This window comes from Pholcus phalangioides, unplaced genomic scaffold (assembly GCF_987345545.1).
Source record: "Pholcus phalangioides strain wild (caught in Gottingen) unplaced genomic scaffold, Ppha-v1.0 ptg000017l_1, whole genome shotgun sequence".
Classification (NCBI taxonomy): domain Eukaryota; kingdom Metazoa; phylum Arthropoda; class Arachnida; order Araneae; family Pholcidae; genus Pholcus; species Pholcus phalangioides.
The window spans coordinates 59,980,746-60,000,840 of record NW_028301610.1 but is presented as its reverse complement, the minus strand read 5'-3'; the positions used below and the strand labels follow the sequence as shown (position 1 = coordinate 60,000,840).

The window sequence follows — 20,095 nt, the reverse complement described above, 5'->3', positions numbered from 1 at the left end:
TTAACAACATTGAGATTGTGGAATGTTTCTGGTGACTTTAAATAAGAATCATCCCTATCTCAAAGGTCTGGACCATAGTTTTCCAACCTTTTTTGTCCCATCGCCCCCTTCTTCAGAAATTTTTTTCTTCCATCGCCCCCCAACGCAATCTACCCCATAGGATCCTATGTTAAATCCGTAGCTTCTACCGCCCCCCTGGAACATTCCATTGCCCCCCCAGGGGGCGTTAACGCCCACGTTGAGAATCACTGGTCTGGACTAAGATTCAGAAAGCTAATATTGACATCAAATTTCTTTAATAAATTTAAAATTTTCTGAGCAATGAAGTCTTCTGTTATATTTTCTGAGAAAAAACATTTAACTAATTGTTAGATATATCTAAATTCTGAATGACTTAATTTGTAAATATTCATTAGAAAACCTTGTTAAAAATTTGATAAATGATAAAAATTGACTGTCATTACAAAATCAAAGATGAATATCTAATAAAAGTACAATACTCTTAATAAATAAAATAGATAGTAATAAAATTAAAATCTTACCTAAAAGAAGGTGAACTTCATTAGGGTGAGTTATGCATTTACTTTCAGTATTAAGATTTTCCTGTTTCAAATTCACTGTAATGTGCTTTTTGTATGCAATAGTAAAATTTTTCTCAAAAATTGCTAGAATACTTGACTTTTCATGTACCACATACATACCACAGGTGACTACAAAACTTCTTCATAGCAACTGACGAAATGCCCTTATTTATGTTTTTGGTATTTCTTTAAATTTTTTAAAAACATCAAATCATTAAATGGAGCACCAACTGCTCATGAACTCTTCAACCATGCTTTAGCATACACCGTCACAAGAAACTAACAAATGTTCTTCAGACCATTCTTTTCGTCACTTTTAAAGCCAATTGCTGTCTAAATAAAAACATTTTACAAGTAAATTGACTTTGCCATACACTGAGCATGATGTGAAGTCCCTGGTGTCCTATTTTGTTAGTAGAGTCTAAGTTCCTTCCAATAAAAACTATGCATAATTCAATGAGCTCCTGATAACCGTGCTTCAATTTTTAATTTTTCAGTGCATTACAACAGTAACCACATGGGAAGGGTAAAATAAATTGAGAGAAAAAATGGCAGTTGCTCAAGCGCAGTGCGTCTTATAGTAGTTTTCACCCTGGCAACACTACATATGACAAGCATTACACAAAAACAAATTCCACGTTTAGGTTCACAACATTTACGTTAGAAGTTCCACAGAGGAATATGGACAAGGTGCATGAGTGGTTTAGTAGTAGTTTTCACTACTCTCACTTTGGCACAAGCTTATGACCGGCTTCACCATTGAAGTGATTGCTTTACCTTTAAGTGCTTTGGTACCCACTGGCTTCCCACTTCTACCACGATGAGGCATGGGATCTAAACCTCTGATTTGAGCATATGAGGTTTCTAATTGTTCCTTGAATTAAAAAAATAAAAAAAGGGTTGTGTGAATAGAAATTAAAAAATCAAAAAATAAGGGCCGCTCTAATGTATATATAGATGTTCCATGTTTTATGGATTGCATTTATTACAGTCGATATGATTTTAGTACTTCCAATGCTGTTTTTAAAACATATTGACAGTATGTGCCTAAGTCAAATTAGCATAAGTCAGGTTAAAATTTTGTACATTAAATATTTATTGATTGGGATCAGAATTTTACAGAAACATCAGTCTGTTTAAATTAACTGTTGTAGAAATTGAAGTTATTCTTGATGTATTTATTTATACAATATTGTTTGGCCAAGGCCTATACAAGAGGGTGTGGTGATGGGATTTGACATAGGCGATTGATGCTACATAAAAAATCAGAGTTTGAAGTTCAGTCTACAGAATTTGATGGAAGTTTGTTCCAATCAATAACTGTACGGGGGAAAAACTAAATTTGAAGCAATCTGTGGATGCAAAAAAAGGTTTCAATTTTTGGGAGTGATTGAGTCTATTGGAAAAATTTGAAGATTTGATTAGAATGTGGTTAATGTCAATGTTACGATAGCCATGGATAATTTTGAAAAGTAATGATACGCGAGCGATATATCTACGGGAGGTAAGTGGGAGGATATTAAGTTGGCATTTGAGCTGTGTGATGGAAACAGAGGAAGACCAGCAGTTTAAAATAAAACAGGTAGATTTATTTTGGATAGATTCCAGCTTATCTACACTGCTGGCCACCGTAAATGCAACACCCTGAAGGAAGCATGCAAATAATATGAAATTTACAACATGCATTAGCGGAGGTGAGATATGCAAATGATTAGAATTTCAGCGCAGACGCACATCACGCGCGCCTGTGGCGCCACTTCAAAGCGCTATTTAAGGCTTGGAGATTTCGACGATTTGAAGTACGGCAATTGTGTTTTTCTTGTGGTTTTTTCAAAAAAACGATCAATTATGCCTCGTAGAAAACAGCGATCATCTTTTGATCAAGTATCCGAGTTCGACAGAGGAAGGATAGTGGCCTACCGAGATTGTGGATTATCTTTCAGGGAAATCGGTAGTCGTGTTGGACGAAACCAAACAACTGTAATGCGGATATGTGATCGTTGGATGCAGGAGGGTACGACGGACCGACGTGTTCGATCGCATCCACCTCAGTGCACCACTTCACGTGATGACAGGCGTATTGTGCGTATGGCAGTGACGGATCGCTCAGCCACATCACGAACCATAGCACAGCACATTCAGTCTGTACCGCATCATCCAGTGTCTGCGCGTACCATTCGACGCCGTTTACAGCAGAGTGGTCTGTCCGCAAGACGTCCATTGCTTCGTCTACCCTTGACGCAGAACCACAGACGTCTCCGCCGCCAATGGTGCGATGAAAGAAGGATGTGGACGGCACAATGGAATGAAATTGTCTTTACTGACGAGTCACGCTTCTGTCTGCAACACCACGATGGTCGGATTCGAGTCTGGAGACACCGTGGAGAGAGGATGCTGAACAGCTGCGTTATGCACCGCCACACTGGTCCTGCACCGGGTATTATGGTATGGGGCGGTATTGGATATCACTCTCGCACTCCTCTAGTACGCATTGCCGGTACTTTAAAAAGCCAGCGCTACATCTCCGAGGTGTTGGAGCCAGTTGTCCTTCCTTACCTTCAGGGTTTGCCCACAGCCATATTTCAACAGGATAATGCGCGACCACACGTGGCACGCATTGTCCAAAGGTTCTTCGTCAATCGCCAGATTGAATTGCTTCCCTAGCCAGCTCGCTCTCCGGATCTTTCGCCAATAGAAAACATGTGGTCCATGGTTGCTCAACGATTGACCCAGATTACATCCCCAGCTGCCACACCAGATCAACTTTGGCAACGCGTGGAAGCTGCTTGGTCTGCTGTACCCCAAGAACACATCCAAAGTCTCTTTGAATCAATGCCGAGGCGTGTGGCAGCGGTGATCTCCAACAATGGCGGCTACTCTGGCTACTGATTTTGGCAGGAACCATACTTCACAGAAGTCTATAAATTTAATCATTTGATGCTTGGTCAACATGTTATCTACAAAATAAATATTGTTGCGATATCTCTTGTCTTTCTTGGTGTTGTAATTTGGGTGGCCAGCAGTGTATATTGCTTTGTGTATAGGGAGCCAAAATTTTGCAAGGATAGGGGAAGACAGGAAGGATATAAGTTTGAAACATAGATGTTTTGAAGGTTGCGGGTGGAATATTTTCAGTTATGATGAAGAAAAAAAGTTTTTGAAGGCATTTTTGAAATATATAATCCATGTGGAGGTTCCAACGAAGGTCGGCAGAAATTATCCCACCCAGGTATTTGTAACGGGACATCTCTGTGATTAAAGAATTATTAAGTAAGGAAATTCAAGGGGAGATCTTTTACGGGTAAGTTTCATGAAGAGACTGTTTTTTAGATGTTTAGGGGCAGTTCCAAAGACAAGCACCATTTGGATATAGTGTTGAGGTTGTGCTGGAGAGAATCTTGTCGAGTCTGCTGTAAATTCTTTGATAAATAATGCAATCATCAGCAAAAATTCTGATGGAGCAATTGATTAATAATGGTAGGTCATTAATATAAATTAGAAATAATAAAGGAGAGAGGACCGATCCCTGAGGCGTGCCAGACTTAACTCGGAGGTATGAGGAGTTTTCGTTCTTGAAACAGACAAACTGACTGCGATCAACAAGGAAGGCCTCCACCCATTTCAGTAATTTACGCATAAGCCAAGCTTTTGGAGTTAAAGAAGAAGTTTTCTATAGGGCACCCTGTCAAATGCTTTGGAAAAATCCAAGTATACGATATCAAGTGGTAGGTTGTTGTCAATACTATTAGATAAGTCATGAATAAAAAGGGCTAATTAGTTGGAAACGGATAGTGATGATCTAAAGCCATGTTCATCAGGAAAAAAGAAGTTACCATATATAACTCATGTATAAGCCATCTTCCCCCCCCCCCCCCACTTCAGCACCACTTAAACCGCAATAGATTGAGAACCTGTGTATAAGCCGACCAAAAAAATTAGTGCATTTCACGGGAAAAATTTTTTATATTTTCATCCAAAATGAATAGCTTGCAGAAGTTTACAATGGAAAATGATTCAAACTTTTTAATCCGTGTCTTCTAAGTCTCCAAGCTCACGGTAATCCATCAGATTATCATAGGGGGTGTGGCATCTTCGTTTTTATCATCATCTGGGCTGTCTCATCGCCATTGTCACTTTCAAAGAGGATATCTTCAGTTCTGTCCATCGCATTGCTGGTGAAGGATCGGATGATAATTTCGGTGGAAACAGAATTTCACGCTTCATGTACCCAGTGGCACACTAGGCTAATGCCAGGTTTCTTCAGCATCGGAACTCACGCATTTGACAAATGGATGAGTAAACCACAAATCCCTCAAATAGTCTTTGAAAGGCTTGTTGATGCTCACATGTAAAGGCTGTACAATCGACGTTAGCCCACCTGGTATCAAAGTCAATGATGTTTTTGATTTCTTTGCCTCGGCTTTGACATTATCTGTTCTGTGGGGTTTGAACATATCCCATACCAATAATTCCGTTTTCTCGAACACTGCTACAAAAATGACTGATTGTGGAGTCGATATTTTCTCATCAAAAACTGACCCGAGTATAAGCCGACCCCCCTGCCCCCCACTTGAGGAACAAATTTTTCCAAAAAAAACTCAGTTTATACACGAGTATATACGGTAATTGAGTCAAGGTGTGAATAGATTTTCTTGGCAACTATGTGCTCGAAAAGTTTGGAGCAGGTAGAGGTGATTGTGATTGGTCTAAAATTCAGGGGATTAGAGGGTGGACCTCAGGGGCGTAGCCAGAAATTTCGTTCGGGGGGGGACCACTTTCATTTCGGGGGGGGACCAAAGTGACAGAACAATGGATTTGGCCATCTTTTTCCCTTTTTTCGGTCATTTTCTCACATTTCGGGGGGGGGACCAGACCCCCAAGTCCCCCCCCCCCCTGGCTACGCCCTAGGTGGACCTGATTTGTGAATAGGTATTATTTTATTAATTTTCCAGTCTGGGACAAGCAGGAGGTATTCAATCAAACATTGAAAATAATTAAAAGATAGTTGGAAATTTCATCTGCTCAGAATTTCAGAATATGATTTAGGATCCCATCTACGCCAGTGGAGTATGGTTTCAATTTTTTCAATAGATTCGAAAGGCCTGCTTTGGAAAAAAAAATCAGACTAGAGGTATAAAGGGAGTCGGAGAAGGAGTATTGAGGGGGGGGGTTGGGTTTAGAAGAGAAAACAGAAGTGAAATTTTTTCCTATTGAATTCGAAGGCAATATCAAGGAGAGAAGTAAGAAGTTTGGCTGAAATTTTGAGGGAATAATGATCAGCAGATTTGTGGAGAAGAAAATTCCAAAATTTGGCTAGGTTTGTAGAAAGATAGTTATGCAAGGAGTTAGTTAAATAGTTGGTTTTTTTTATGTGAAATATTAAAATACCAAAGATTATTTTTTTCTATGTAGACTACTTTGTACAATCTAGCAGACTTTTCTGACTGCAAAATCTGTGCACAAATATGCTATGTGCAGAGTGCTTTGAATGTTTTGATGGCACCTTCATTGGTTGAACTATGATGCTTTTGTTTGGAAGCAAGAGAAAACATCTTTCATCTGGGGGTCAAAATTAATTAACCCTTTAAGTGGCACAGCCAAAACCCTCTGGATTTAAACCACCTTCAAAATGTCAGTTTTTTAATGAAGTAGGATGTATTAGGATTCAGCAGGTGCAAACCAAGGGGTATATAGGAAATTATTCCATTGAGAAATCAACTTTACAAATTTTTTAAATCTCTCTACCAAGTATTTTGTCTCATCAACACTAAAATAAAAGGCTTTTAAGAAAGAAAAATATCTTGCCAATGTCACTTTTAAAGGGTGAAGAGTAACAGGAGGGTGACCAGGTGCATTGTCGATAATGAGAACCACTAAACCAATTTTTTTTTTTTAAGATTTGCAATATCATTTGACTTTCCATATCCGGGGTGATCAAGCTTGTATTCAAAATTAGAAGATAAGACCCAAGCATTAAGATCAATCCACATTATACATGCTCAGGGTTCCTCAGGCATACCCAAGTGTTTTGCTTGAAGTTATTTTTCTGAAATGTTTTGTAATGTGTGTTTCAATAGGGATACACATTTGGGTTTCAGGTGCAACTTAGATTGCAAAACAAGGTATGCAAACAAATAATAAAATGAAGGAAATATTGTACATTCGTGCTTCTGGCATGTGGTGGAAGATATCAAGTTAATATTTTTATAGGGTGACAGAGAATCCCCTGATTTCAAAATTGTTTATTTCTTAAACATTAAAAAAAAATAGAATGATAAGTAATATGTGAATATATGGGGGGAAATGTGTCTACATTTTATTAGCAGTTTTTGTTAATGTTTTAAGTGTAGAATCATTTTAAAATTGAATGATTCTTTCTTAATCACCCTGTATACAAAAATCAAGGACCATACACCTCACTACATTTCCATCTTCTATAAGGGATACTAAGTACATCAAAAAGCGAAGTAAGTATTTATGATATTAGAAAAAATTGAATATCTTGGAAGTCAATATGACCTAATTAAAATTGAAACATGCATTCCGAAAAGTGCTTTCAAGACAGATTTTATAGAATTTATTTTATGGGACACTCATGAGTGCTGTTATCAAGGTGGATAAACACGTTCTGTCCCAACGAAAAAAAAAAGTGGTTAGAGTTATTTCCTTCACTTCAGTATTTTTATTATCAGTTTTGATGTCATAATTGTTAAAAATACTGAAGTGAAGGAAACAACTTCCACTGTTCTTTCATTCTGACCACTTTTTTTTTGTTGAGACAGAACATGTTTTTCCATCTTTTTTGATAACGGCACCCATGAGTGCCAAAACATATGTCAGTGGGTTATGAAATGCCATTTGTCCTCATCACGTTGTGAATATTTCTATAGTTTTGGGCAAAGTGATTCTTTTGATTAACAGCACATTTACTGAGGTCAACGTATGTTGGATGTCGCCGATAAGTTTTTTTGGTCAAAAAAGAGTTGCGCTCCAAAATATTTGCGCATCACTGCACTAGAGCTCTAAGGATAAAGGATTCGTTGATTTTGTAGTCTAGGATGCTCACTCAGTAAGTGAGCGGATATGGGTTAGATTCCCAGCAAGGCCAGTTGAATTTTCTTTCCTGGATTTATGTTTGCATCAGCCAGTTATCAAAACCTCCATAATGTTTTTTTTCTCTTATCCACAGAGGCTAGAGAGACATTATGGGAAAATTCACTGAGAATGATCATGTCAATGTTTTTTTTTTTTTCAAAGTCATATTAGATGTCTTCAGTTATTACCGCATTAACTGCAGTTTTTCCCACATATAATACATGCAGACATTTTTTTTATATGGCACGATTTATTCTTTATGGGCACCTCATTTCTAAAATTTGAATTTATAAGCATTTCATTTACCATGGCCCATAAATTCATAAATAGTTTAAAAATTCATAAAAGAGTTAGAGGAGTGGGTATATTTGGATGCAGTTTGCAAAAATGTTGATCTCACGAAGGGGGATTTTTTGGTACAGAAAAGGAATTCAGTTCAGATTTTTGTTAATAAAGACTCAGGACTTAAAAAGACTCTGATCTGCATATTTAAAGCAACTTGCTTTTGCATCGAGTCTATAAAATGCAGGGTGTATGATTAACAGTTCATTTCTGGCAGTTACATAAGATTTTCATTGTGGTGTTGACATTGGTGGATAAAGCATTATTGGTGAAGTTGCCACAAATTGCCAGCTGAAGCTTTATTAATGTTTTTGGACACCGAAGAGATAGAAGAAATGTTCAGGTCCAACCATTCCTGCCGGACTGGTTTACTTGATATAACATTTTGAAAAAATGGGAAGTTTGTGTCATTGGCATCGCAGTGGTGCACCATGTTTATCAGAGGTCCATACCTCCACTGTGGCTTTGCAAATGGGATACTCTAAGGGAAAAATCAAAAAGTGTTGTAAGTAGCGCATGATAACTGACACGTAACACTGGTATACTGAAGACATTGATATCCTGCATTCTTCGTGGTTTGTTACACTTGTACCCCTGCAAGTTGCAATCACAGCAACAAATCTTACCAAATGACGCAGCTAAGCTAGAGGAATTTGCAAATTGGACTTTGTTGAAAATCAACGAAGATCCACAATAGCTGCTCAGTATCGTATGGACAGATGTGGCTCATTTTATATTGAATGGAACAGTCAACACCCATAACTCTAGAATCTGAGTAAAGGAGAACCCACATGTGCCTACAGTGAGGAGCCCCTACATTCACTATGTGCTACTGTTTGGTGTGGTTTTGCTGTATCGATTATTGTGGGCCTTTTTTTCCTTAAAGAACCCTATGCAAAAGCAGGCTGGCAACTGTGCTGAGTTAATAGAACATGCCACTTGAAATGCTATGATAGAAAGTGATATTGAACTTATTGGAACATAATGTCCTTGACACAGTGATATTCATGCAAGACAGGGCCCCTTTCCTCACATTGCAACCAAAGCAAAGAAGTTTCTGAGAAGAATGACTAATCAGCTCTCACTGTAAAAATATGAAATGCTCCCATTCAGTGAATTTAACATCTCTTGATTTTTGGCTTTGGGATTGCATCAAGTCCTGAGTGAACCACAATATCCTATCTTCTTTACTGCCATTAAAAAATGCTATTCACCACTGAATCTTTATCTATTTGGATATGCTGTTAATGGTGTTGTTGCTGTCAAACTGTCATTTGTGAAGATGGCGGATGCACACCATCTACAGAATACTATAGATACACTATATAATACTCTAGTGCTGTGATACGTTTGTAAACATTTGCCTGCATGTACATAAACATACATTAGCAGGAGGCTATCTAGCCAAAATTTTGGTCAGTTTTCTGGACTGTTCACAAAATTATGGATCTAAAAAACAGACCCTTCACAAAATTCTGGACCTGAAAAATGGATTCTTCACAAAATAAAAATTAATGAAACCATAAATTTGAAATTTCATTTCTTTTGTGATCAATTAAATAAATTACTTTGCTTTCCTTAAAGATATTTATTTTTCACAAAATTAATTATTCTTTTCAGAAAAATTTTCACAAAAACACAACCTTACAAAAAAGGTCTGGACAGGCTCCTGGTTAGTTTTTCATGGGATTCTGTTCACAAACTGCATTCAAATATACCAATTCAATAAATTTTTATGAATTTTTAAACAATTTACATATTTATGGGACAACTGTATTATGGCTTATGTTTTGATTCATACATGATATAATTGAACCTCATAACAAATTTTTCAGATTATTTTTTATTTTGGCCAATATAAATTTATTTTTCACTAAGATTTAGCTTCTATCATTGCAATTATACTAATAAAACATTGGCTTAAAAAACATTGAAACTTATTTGGATATTAACCCTTATAGCAACATGTTGGGGTAAATCGAGAAGCTATCCATACTTAGAATAAGACAACCATAAGTATTCTTTATGGGCATTGTATAATATTTTATCAAGTGTATATATTGTTTACAATTTTTGTTAATTGCATTTTTAATTGGGTTGCTATATTTTTTAAATATATGACATCCATATTTTTATGGGCATCTTTTCTCAGCCACCTCGTTGGGCATTTTGCCTGTTTTGGCGTTGTATTTTTATTAGCGGCGATCCCGAGATATCTCAGGTTCTTAAAACACTCTAATATCGACAACCCCAAAATATGTCGGGTTCTTAAAATGCTCTCATTTTGGCATTGATGAGCTCAGATATGGCTCTAAGTTTTCTTCTCCTGATAACATGTTTTCCTTCCCTCCCCACCCCGTCCTGTCGATCAACTGTCAGTAGGTGGAGTCAGCTTTTGTTCAAAGTCTGATAACTTAGGTGGAGAGACATTATGTTTTTCCTTTTTCCCTTCGAGGTAGTATAGTATTGCAAACAGCATAAATAACAGAAAACAATAGTTTTATGGTTTTTTTTGTTTTTATTATCTTATACTCCTAATTTGGAGGAGCAGGAAGCATTTATCACACACACAGCTCGCAATCAGAAATAAAAATATTCTTTTTGAAAATAGGTAGCAATTTTTAGAAGGTTTAGTGATTTCTACTTTGGGAGTTATAATAGGCTTCAGGAAAATTTAAAAACCGCTTAAACAGGTGATTGAACTGGAAAATGACTACAATAATAAGCTGCATTATAAGATATGTTCTAATCACAAATGTGCAAAGAGAATTGTAAAAAATTTCAAAATGCACAACTTGTTTGTCCAGCCTCAGTACTTTGAATGTGAATTGTGTGAAAATTATTTTTTTGCCATGCGATGTGTATGATTAAAAAAAATTATTTTTATGCTTTAATGTTTATTTTGAAAATAAGTTTTTAAAACATTAATAGTGCATACTTTATTTTAAAAAATGTTCTATTCCTTTCTTGACTAACTTATACAAGAGTATATATGTAGTGAAAACATAAACCACAATTTTTTTATTTGCAAATAAAAAACTGGATAGAAACTTAATTAATCCAAGACCATCTGTTTCAGATTGTTTTTGTAAAATACATTTTTATATGCCATTGTCTAAGCTGAACATTTAAATGACTTGCATTTTTAATTATTTTTTGCTTCAGTTTTTTAATTTAGCATTATGATAATCATTAATTATATCATTAAATTTTTTATTATATCATTTAATCATTAAAATATTTTTATGAATGCATATTTGTTCTGAAAATATTTTATTTCTTTAATTATTTAATTAGTTGATATTCTATTATTTTTTTCACATCAAGATATTGCACATCAGTGTGCATAGCTAATGCCTCTCACTGCAAATTACTGGCAAACTATTGATCCTAGATCCATACTTCCAATTAGAAAATGTAATTAAATCACGTTTAGAACCTCAGATACATCATTCATATTGCAAGCAGTTGCATAGTTATTAAAATAAAAAATTTACTTGTACAGACACCCTGTTCTCAAAAACCTAATTAGGAAGTATTTCCCCTGTCTCTCCTGAGGTCAGCAAAAGAAAATTTCATGTGTCTAACACAGAAAGGGTCCAAAGATGTCATCCTCAAAAAAATTAAAGTACGTACATCTCATCCAGAAACGCATAAAAACAAAATATTAGCGGTGGAATGCAATTACTAAATCCACAAAAAATTTTACTCATCTGGCGATATCCATAAAAAGAATTTTTTCCCTCTTTTTTTTCTCTTCAATAAGCTACTTTTTGCAGTTTGTTGCACATGCACACTACAAATTTCCCTACCTATCAGCCATTTGTGCTATTGATATATCTGTATGGTTTCACATAAAATGTGTCACCATTTTTAACTGGATCAGCAAATGGACTGCCATGAAACTCGAGGTGTAAACTAAGCACACACACAATTAAACTAGACAAGGCAGGCGATGGAAGTAACTTAATTCAACTTTTAATTTAACATCTAACTAAGATATATCACAGACTATTGAAGAACAAAGCAACAGAACAGTGTATGAAACATAACAAAAATCAACTATTTCAGAGAACATTTGACACATGCACATCACACGACACAAATCGCAGCACAAGCTGAAACGTTGGGTCATCTTCATCTGCATATCTGCCACAGGACCCCTTTCCTCAGCGAGGTGGACACGGGGACCTGAGTGAAAAATTTACATCCCGCTACAACAGAGATGTGAATTCCATCTATGAATCAGTATTCGCCAAGCAAGCAATCGAATCAAATGTTGACGAAACAACTCATCCTAGGCATTTAGTGCTGTCAGAATCCCCAAAGGACCCCTTCCTCAGCAAAGAGGTTCATGGATCCAAAATTGAATGGATCTTTCTGAGCGACTGATGTAAGGCACTGGCAGGTTTACAGGAGACTGGGCGGCATGTTCATAAGCGTTCTTACTTTCAGGATATTCCGGTGCTGTGTGAGAGGCACCCAAGGTTGACGCTGGATCAGTTGACTCACGTCTCGACTGAGAAGCAACATCTGATCTTGATGGCAATGCTGAATCTTTCAAATAATCAGAGTGAAAACCCTCAATCGGAAGATGAGCAGGCTTGAGACAATCTATTGAAACACATTTCGTTAAAGAATTCATCTGCAAAAGAAAAATTTTCAGCTTACACTGTAGAATTAAAATTAAATATGGGCCATTATAAGGCGGTTATAACGATTTCCTTACAGCATCATGCCTAACAAAAGCGTGTACACGAATTTAGTGCTTTTGGAATAAACACCACCCTATGACATTGTGCAGTATTTTGTACTGGACGTAGCAGCTTCAATGGCGATTTAAATTTCTGAAGAAATTCTGGTTGAGACAGATTTTGTTGAACAGGGCAGAAAAATTTGCACGGAAGTCCTGTATGTTGACCATACACCACTTCGGATGACATATGTTTCCAGTTATCTCTGATAGCAGTACGCAACCCCCATTAGCACCAATGGCAAACAGTCAACCCAAGAATGTAATGTTTTGCACTCAAAAGAAGTATTCAGTACGTGAGTTCTTTCAACTATCCTTTGCTTTAGGATTGTAGGCACTAGTTTTGCATATCTCCGCTCCAAGTGACTTTGCCAGTTCCTTGAAAGTGTGGGATTCTAGCTGTCAACCTTGATTGCAGGTAATTCTAACAACCCAATTGAATAAAAATGCTCGCGATATGATGTCAGCAGTGATGTCTGCTATAACAAAATAACTTCCAACCACCTTGTAAAGCGGTCACTTATGGTCATGGCAAATCTTAACCCATTGTACATTGGCAAAGGACTAATAAAATCCAAATATATGGTATGAAATCTGAAGTTAGGCATGGCTATTTGACCCAAAGGTGCAAACGTGTGTTGCTGGATTTTCACCTTCTGACAAGAAAGACACAAACGACACCACCACAGTTATATTTTTACACATTAAAGGCCAAACATAACCAGTACAAATTTTTTTCATTGTGGAACAAGTTCCAGAATGAGCCAAACCATGTATAGAATCAAAAAAATTTTACAAAAATTTAGAGGAACATATAACATAATTTTTGGCAATGAAACATCACAATATACTGCGGAATTGAAATGTGGAAATTTTATTTGTTCAAGTTACAAATTATTAAAATTGGGTTTCTTCAATAATTCCTTCAACTTGGGATCATACAGCTGCTCTGCTGCTAACAAATTGTAATCAATTATCACAGAATTTCTAATTTCATTGAGTCTTGACAAGGCATCAGCTACAAAATGTTTTGAACCAGAAATATGTCTGATATCTGTTGGGAATTGAGAAATAAATTCCAAATGATGTAAATGTCATTGAGAGCATTTCTCACATTTTTGGGAAAAAGCATATGTCGAGGGCCAGTCACCAGTAAACATATAAAATATGTGACCTTCCAACATATATCTAAAATGAATGACAGACAGATAAATTGAACAGCTCTTTATCCCATATGCTGAGTATTTATGCTGTGTGTTATTCAATTTCTTTGAGAAAAAAACCAAAAGGCAAATACCCTTTTCTGTTTTTTTTATTTTTTTTATGTAATGCTCCTGCAACAGTGACATCACGCATCAGTAAATAATGCCAATTCACAATCGGGCTTGGGATGAGACAGCTGAGTGATAGATAACAATATTTTTGGAAAGAATCGGTGAATTCAGAAGTCCAGTTAATACTGCTATTGTAATTTTTGGAACCTATTAACAAAGCGTTCAATGGTGCGTGCAATTCAGCAGCTTTTGGTACAAACCTATAAAAATTTATACAACCCAAAAAACGTCTTAATTCTCAAACATTTTTAGGCAAAGAATTTTCAATAGCTTTAATCTTATCCAGAGTCCTTATCATGTCCGGGTCACCAGTTTTGTATGGTTCCACATAAAATGTGTCACTGTTTTTAGCTGGATCAACAATGGACTGCCATGAAACTCGAGTTTTAAACTAAGCACACACACACATGATCAAACTAGAAGAGACGGGCAATGGAAGTAACTTGATTCAACTTATAATTTAACATCTAACTAAAAGATCATGGATCAGCTAGAACAAACTAATGAATAACAAAGCAACAGAACAGTGTGTGAAACATACCAAAAATCAACCATTTTAGAGAACACTTGATGCATGCACATAACACAACACAAATCGCCATACAAGCTGTGACGTCTGATCATCTTCATCTGCATATCTAATAAGAATGACAACTGGCAATCGGTAGAATATAGAATAGTCAATCCTAAGGTCATAGGTTCGATTCCAGCTCATCACGTCTGTTTTATTTTTTTCTCATCTTTTTTTAAATTTCTTTTTTCATGAGCTCTGGTTTATTTTTCTTGACATGACGAGACGTGGATATAAAGTCCCCTTAGGATGCGACCTGGGGTCACGGCCTTAGTTCTTACTGCTGTGATTATTTTTAATTTGCATAATAAATCATAGATACACTACTTAATATTAGCTGTAATTTTATGTCTATGCAAGAAACAAAAATATCACAGTCACGATACTGAGAGAAATCTTTTTTTTTTCAAAACTACAGATATGAAAAATATGTGTTACTGCCAAAGGCCAAAATTGGTTGATTTCATTGTCAATTGATGTGGCCAATGTCAGAATTTCGGGATTCGGCCAGCCAGTTTCTGAAATGGCTGATGACCCCTAGGCAAAGTCAGGTAACAAAAGGCGTGATTTGGGGTCATCTGAAGTTTGCATATTTTTCTGTAATAATTATGGCCACATTAGCTGTGGCAACCCATCATATTATTGATGCTGTGATCTTTTTATTTATTTATTTATTTTCAAAATTTGACGTAAAAAATATGTTTAAATTATTCTTTTTGTGTTTTTTTCTCTCGAATTTCTCTTTCTGTCTTGTCACATGGAGTTAGTCCAATACAGCTACTATATATATAGCCATGTGTCACACATTGGCGATGAAAATGAATGGATTTGGTGCCTACCGGATCGTCTCTCATACATCAGCACATCAAATTTTTGTCAGGGATCTCTGGCCACCTTGTGAATTGGCTGGCTAAAGCTCGAATCATTTCTGAAAATCGGACTTCTGCCAAAACTCTTGGCCAATTTAGGCTTTGGCAGTAACATAGTTTTTCTCTCAATTTTTGAAACAAAAAAAATTATTGCTGCTTTGTCACTGCCGTTGCGCGATAGGAAAATTGTGATAAATGACAAAATAAAAGAGAAATCGCATCGCTGTCATATGGGGGAAACTCTCCCATACAGTTCTGTGTAATTTACATCGGACGTGGTTTGAATAAAGTCACTTTAAAACTGTAGGGTTGTGGGATTTTAGAATTCATTTTCGGCCTCTATTGGCATTCAGAATATTAATATTCACAAATATTTTGAGTATTTGTGAATATTAATTGAATTATATATATAATTATATATATAATTGAATTATTAATATTCACATATAATCATTTCGTCAGATATTTTTATATTTTTGTGCATATTTTAATGAGTTGAATTAGTAGTCATTTTTTTTAAACTTTTTGAGGATGCCACCTTTGGACCCTTTCCTCGTAAGTGCAATATTTATTGAGATATTTGAATTCACAAGATGTTGAAAGGGGAGAAAGAATGACATAAACTAACGGGAAAGATCATTATGCTGTTCTTTCCCACCTTTTCAGTGATTTTTGGAATTTTTGTCTTAGCGAGTATTGCACTTAGAAATGTGGAATTTATTTTGTTGGCCTCAGGAGAGAGAGTGCAAACACTTCCTAATTGGGTTTTTCGGGGGACGTTGTCGGTATGAAAAACTAATTTTTATTTTATTTTAATAACTATACAACCCTTTGCTTATCTGAAGTCTACACATTATTTGAAAATTTTTTCTAATTGGAATTATGCCTCTAGGCTCAATGGTTCACCAATAATTTGCAGCGAGAGGAGTTTAGCTATGCACCCTGTATACCTTTATTTACATGAATAAATTGTTATTTTTATGGTTCAATTTCGCTATTAATCCAAATTTGTTTTTTGTTCAGACCTATCCAAATTTTGATGAAGGAAACAAAAATGTACTGCCCAAAGGATCATTTCTAACATGCTCAAGTGATGATACAATTCGATTTTGGAATCTAGAAAATACTATTTCTGATGATACTATGTACCATCGTAATATCTATAGTTCAGTGAGTAAAACTTTCTTTCAAACATTAAGTGGAATACCAATGCTGTTATTAAAACCGAAATTATAAAAGCTCAAGCATGTATTTACCAATGTCAAATAAATTTATTAAATGTGTGTAAACCCCTTTTGTAATACATTATGTGACAAAAGTATTAAATACCAAGCAGCAGCATGGAAATTGATATGTGCATAATTGAATTATTTTATAATGTTATATAATTGAATTGATTATTTATTATTTTAAAAAATTCTACAGAGATCTTCCTGGACATTTTGATACCTCACCTTTTGTTCTACGAGCAGTAGAAATCAAGATAGATGGGAATATGTGTGACACGAAAAATTCAAATTTCACAAGTTTAAAGGGACTTTGAGTCATGTGCACCTCATATTTTTCGCGTTTAAATGTTTTGTTATAGACTTTTTCTTCCTGTTCCATCTACACTCAATTTCACTCTTGTGAGTCTTTTTTCCTTTTTCTTCATTGAGTTGAAGAAAAAAACTGTTACTCACATTTTTTTTTTGTTTACATAGGCTCTTCATGCACGTGCCTCAGCTTGTCTATCATGTTTTGTGTTACGTTACAATTTAGTTTATTATGGTTTTTCACAATTATATTTCATGAGTGGTTATTTGTTAGTGTAGTTAATGTTTAGTGAAATTACCCTCTAATTAATCATATTAGAAACATATATGTTACATGAACCTAAATTGTGTGGTGGTAAAGGAAAAATATCAAAGATGTGAAGTTGTGTATTGAACAAATTAAAAGATTTCAAGTCATGTGCAACAGCAGTTCATATCTTCAGTGAATATTATCTATGCTAATGTCACTACTTGCCATAAAAAGGGGAAAAAAAACGAACAAACAGCATTAACAATTTTTTTTGCAACAAAATCAAAAATCAACAAGGACTGGACCATTAAGTAAACTAATCTTTTTTGTCAGTTTCCTTGGGTTTGTTGTTAATTCATCGCAAATATTACTCACAAAACACATTAAATGTATAACACAGACAGCAAAATAAATTTAAGGGAATTTTTGCCTCATTAATTTTTCCAATCTGTGGCTTCTTTCAACTTTCTGTGTGTCGAGCATTTGAAGTGGCAGGCATCTCAAAGCATTAAAATGGCAATGTTAAAACTGATTATATTATTGAACATTGAGGCTATTCTTATGAATCTGTATGATACTGTGTTTGAGAAAAAACATAATTTGATAAAAATTCATACTTTGCAATCTTTGAACATGCTTTTCCCAAAACATACATTTTTGTCATTGCACACATGATATCTCATGAACTATGTTTCCTATTTCTATGAAATTTGTCTGGTATGTGTCCCTTGCCTAGGCACATAAAATAAACTAGAATGGTAGACATCCATTGAAATTTAAAGTTTTTATTTAAATTTTAAATTTTGGAAAATTTCATAAAATTTGAAGTTTTAAAGTTTCTGAATTTTTAAAAATACTTTCACTTTAATGAAATGAACCAGGATCTTTAAGATATATAAACAAACATTTTAGGACACAAAACAATTTTTTAATGCAGGAATTCAAATTTGGGCAGATGAAATTGCACGTGCAGTGGTGGTGTGTATGATAATTTTTTTAAAAAGATTTTCAACTTTTGCTTGTAAACAAAAACATATTTTGTAAATTTGATGTATGCACATCAAATTTACAATACTTTAAATGTGACCCTCAAAAATTTGAACAAATTGAGTAAATTAGGAATTTTTAAATATATGCTGAATTTTTTTCTGTATTTCTCGACTTTCACAGGTCCTGTGTTCCCCCTTAAATGACTTCATTTTTGTGATGTTTCCATGAATTATGAAACCGTGCCATGCTAATTGCATTATCATTTTGCCTTGACTGGCTATCATATCCATTCTGTGAGCCAATTTCCCATGTGCTGGATGAGTACAGCATCGCTTATTTTACATTTTTAAGTATTTCTTTTTTCTTCACCATACAAAATTCCATTGCTTCAGGAACATTCACATAAATTTTCAAGTCATTCTGACCAGTGGTTTTTATTTTACAGTGTTCTGAAATCAGAACTTTAGTTATAATCAGCTTGTATATCATAAATGATCACTAATTGATCTGCATTAATCCTTCATTAACACATTGTATTTGCCTTAGTATCCTAATTAAGTGTATTCACACACACACACACACATAAAGGAACTGGAGAGAACATCTTTTTATTATAGGGTTAATAATATTGAGAATTCTCAAGCACAAAATGTTTCCTTGAGTTAAGCTATAAAATAACTAAATTGCAAAAGTTGGTTTTATTAAAATGTAAGAAATATTTATAGATTAATATGAGAATTGTGTATATTATATTAGTAAACATTTTATTTTAATTAAAAGTTTGAATGATTTTTCAGAAATTTTATTGTTTTTAATGTAAATGCTATTAAAACCAAAAATTTTTTTTTTGGTTTTAATAACACCCTGGTTTAATTACCAACCCTGGGTCCAATATTGTAAACTCCTAAAGCATTTACATGAGATTGGCATTGGGGGAAACTTGTTGAACTGGATATAATTGTGGTAGTCAGATAGGTAACAGCGGGTTATGATCAATGGGTAATTTTCTGGTTGGACAGGTATCACAAGTGGAGTCTCTCAAGGAAATTGTCCTTGGCACCATACTTTTTCACTCATTGTTGATAAACTTGATCAGAGTATCCATTGAATTGTTAGCAAATTCATAAATTATGTGAAGCTAATGGGGTAGTCGGGAATACATGCAATAGGGTTTTGCTCCAGACATATTTGAATATGATCGCAGCATGAACAAATAAAGCGTGAGTTTCAGCATTGATCGGTACTTGGTTGCTCATTTTGTTCAAACAAACCATGTTTCATGTAAATAGTTATAGTCTAGAGTTAAATAATAATGCTATTCCGGAATGCAAATAGGATCACCGATTTCAGAGAAGCATTCAAAATTTATGAATGAATTTGTATGAAAGAGTAGCTTAGGTTTTCTGAATACTGTTCCATGATGGTCAAAAAAGGAAATGGAATGCTTGGTTTCATTCCTAAAAAGGTGTCTTCATGTACTCTTAAGTGATCTTTCCACTTTTCAATGGCTTATAGTTCATCTTGGGGTATGCCATAAGGTTTTGGGAACCATACCTTACATAGGGACATAGTATTGGTTGAGGGGTGCAGAGAAGAGCTATGAGCACATTTGGTGGTACACTGGGCTTGAGCTATGAAGAGAGACTTGTTTTTTTTAATATGTTAATATTGGAAGAACATGGGTGGCAGGGGAATATGATCAATGTGTTTAAAATTTCCAACTAGACGGATAGGATGGACCATGAGTTATCAATACACTGTCAAATGACTGCTTC

At 35.2% G+C, this 20,095-nt stretch overlaps 1 protein-coding gene across 6 annotated transcripts in view; it reads left to right on the top strand.

The window, feature by feature from the left end:
- Positions 1-20,095, top strand: part of LOC149074195 (mitogen-activated protein kinase-binding protein 1-like) — a 413,671-nt gene that overhangs the window by 144,447 nt on the left and 249,129 nt on the right. For all 6 annotated transcript variants that reach the window (XM_089246846.1, XM_089246851.1, XM_089246852.1 and 3 more), the window contains one exon: positions 16,569-16,715. In XM_089246846.1, the coding sequence (XP_089102972.1) occupies positions 16,569-16,715 (147 nt within the window). The remainder of the gene's footprint in view (positions 1-16,568; positions 16,716-20,095) is intronic.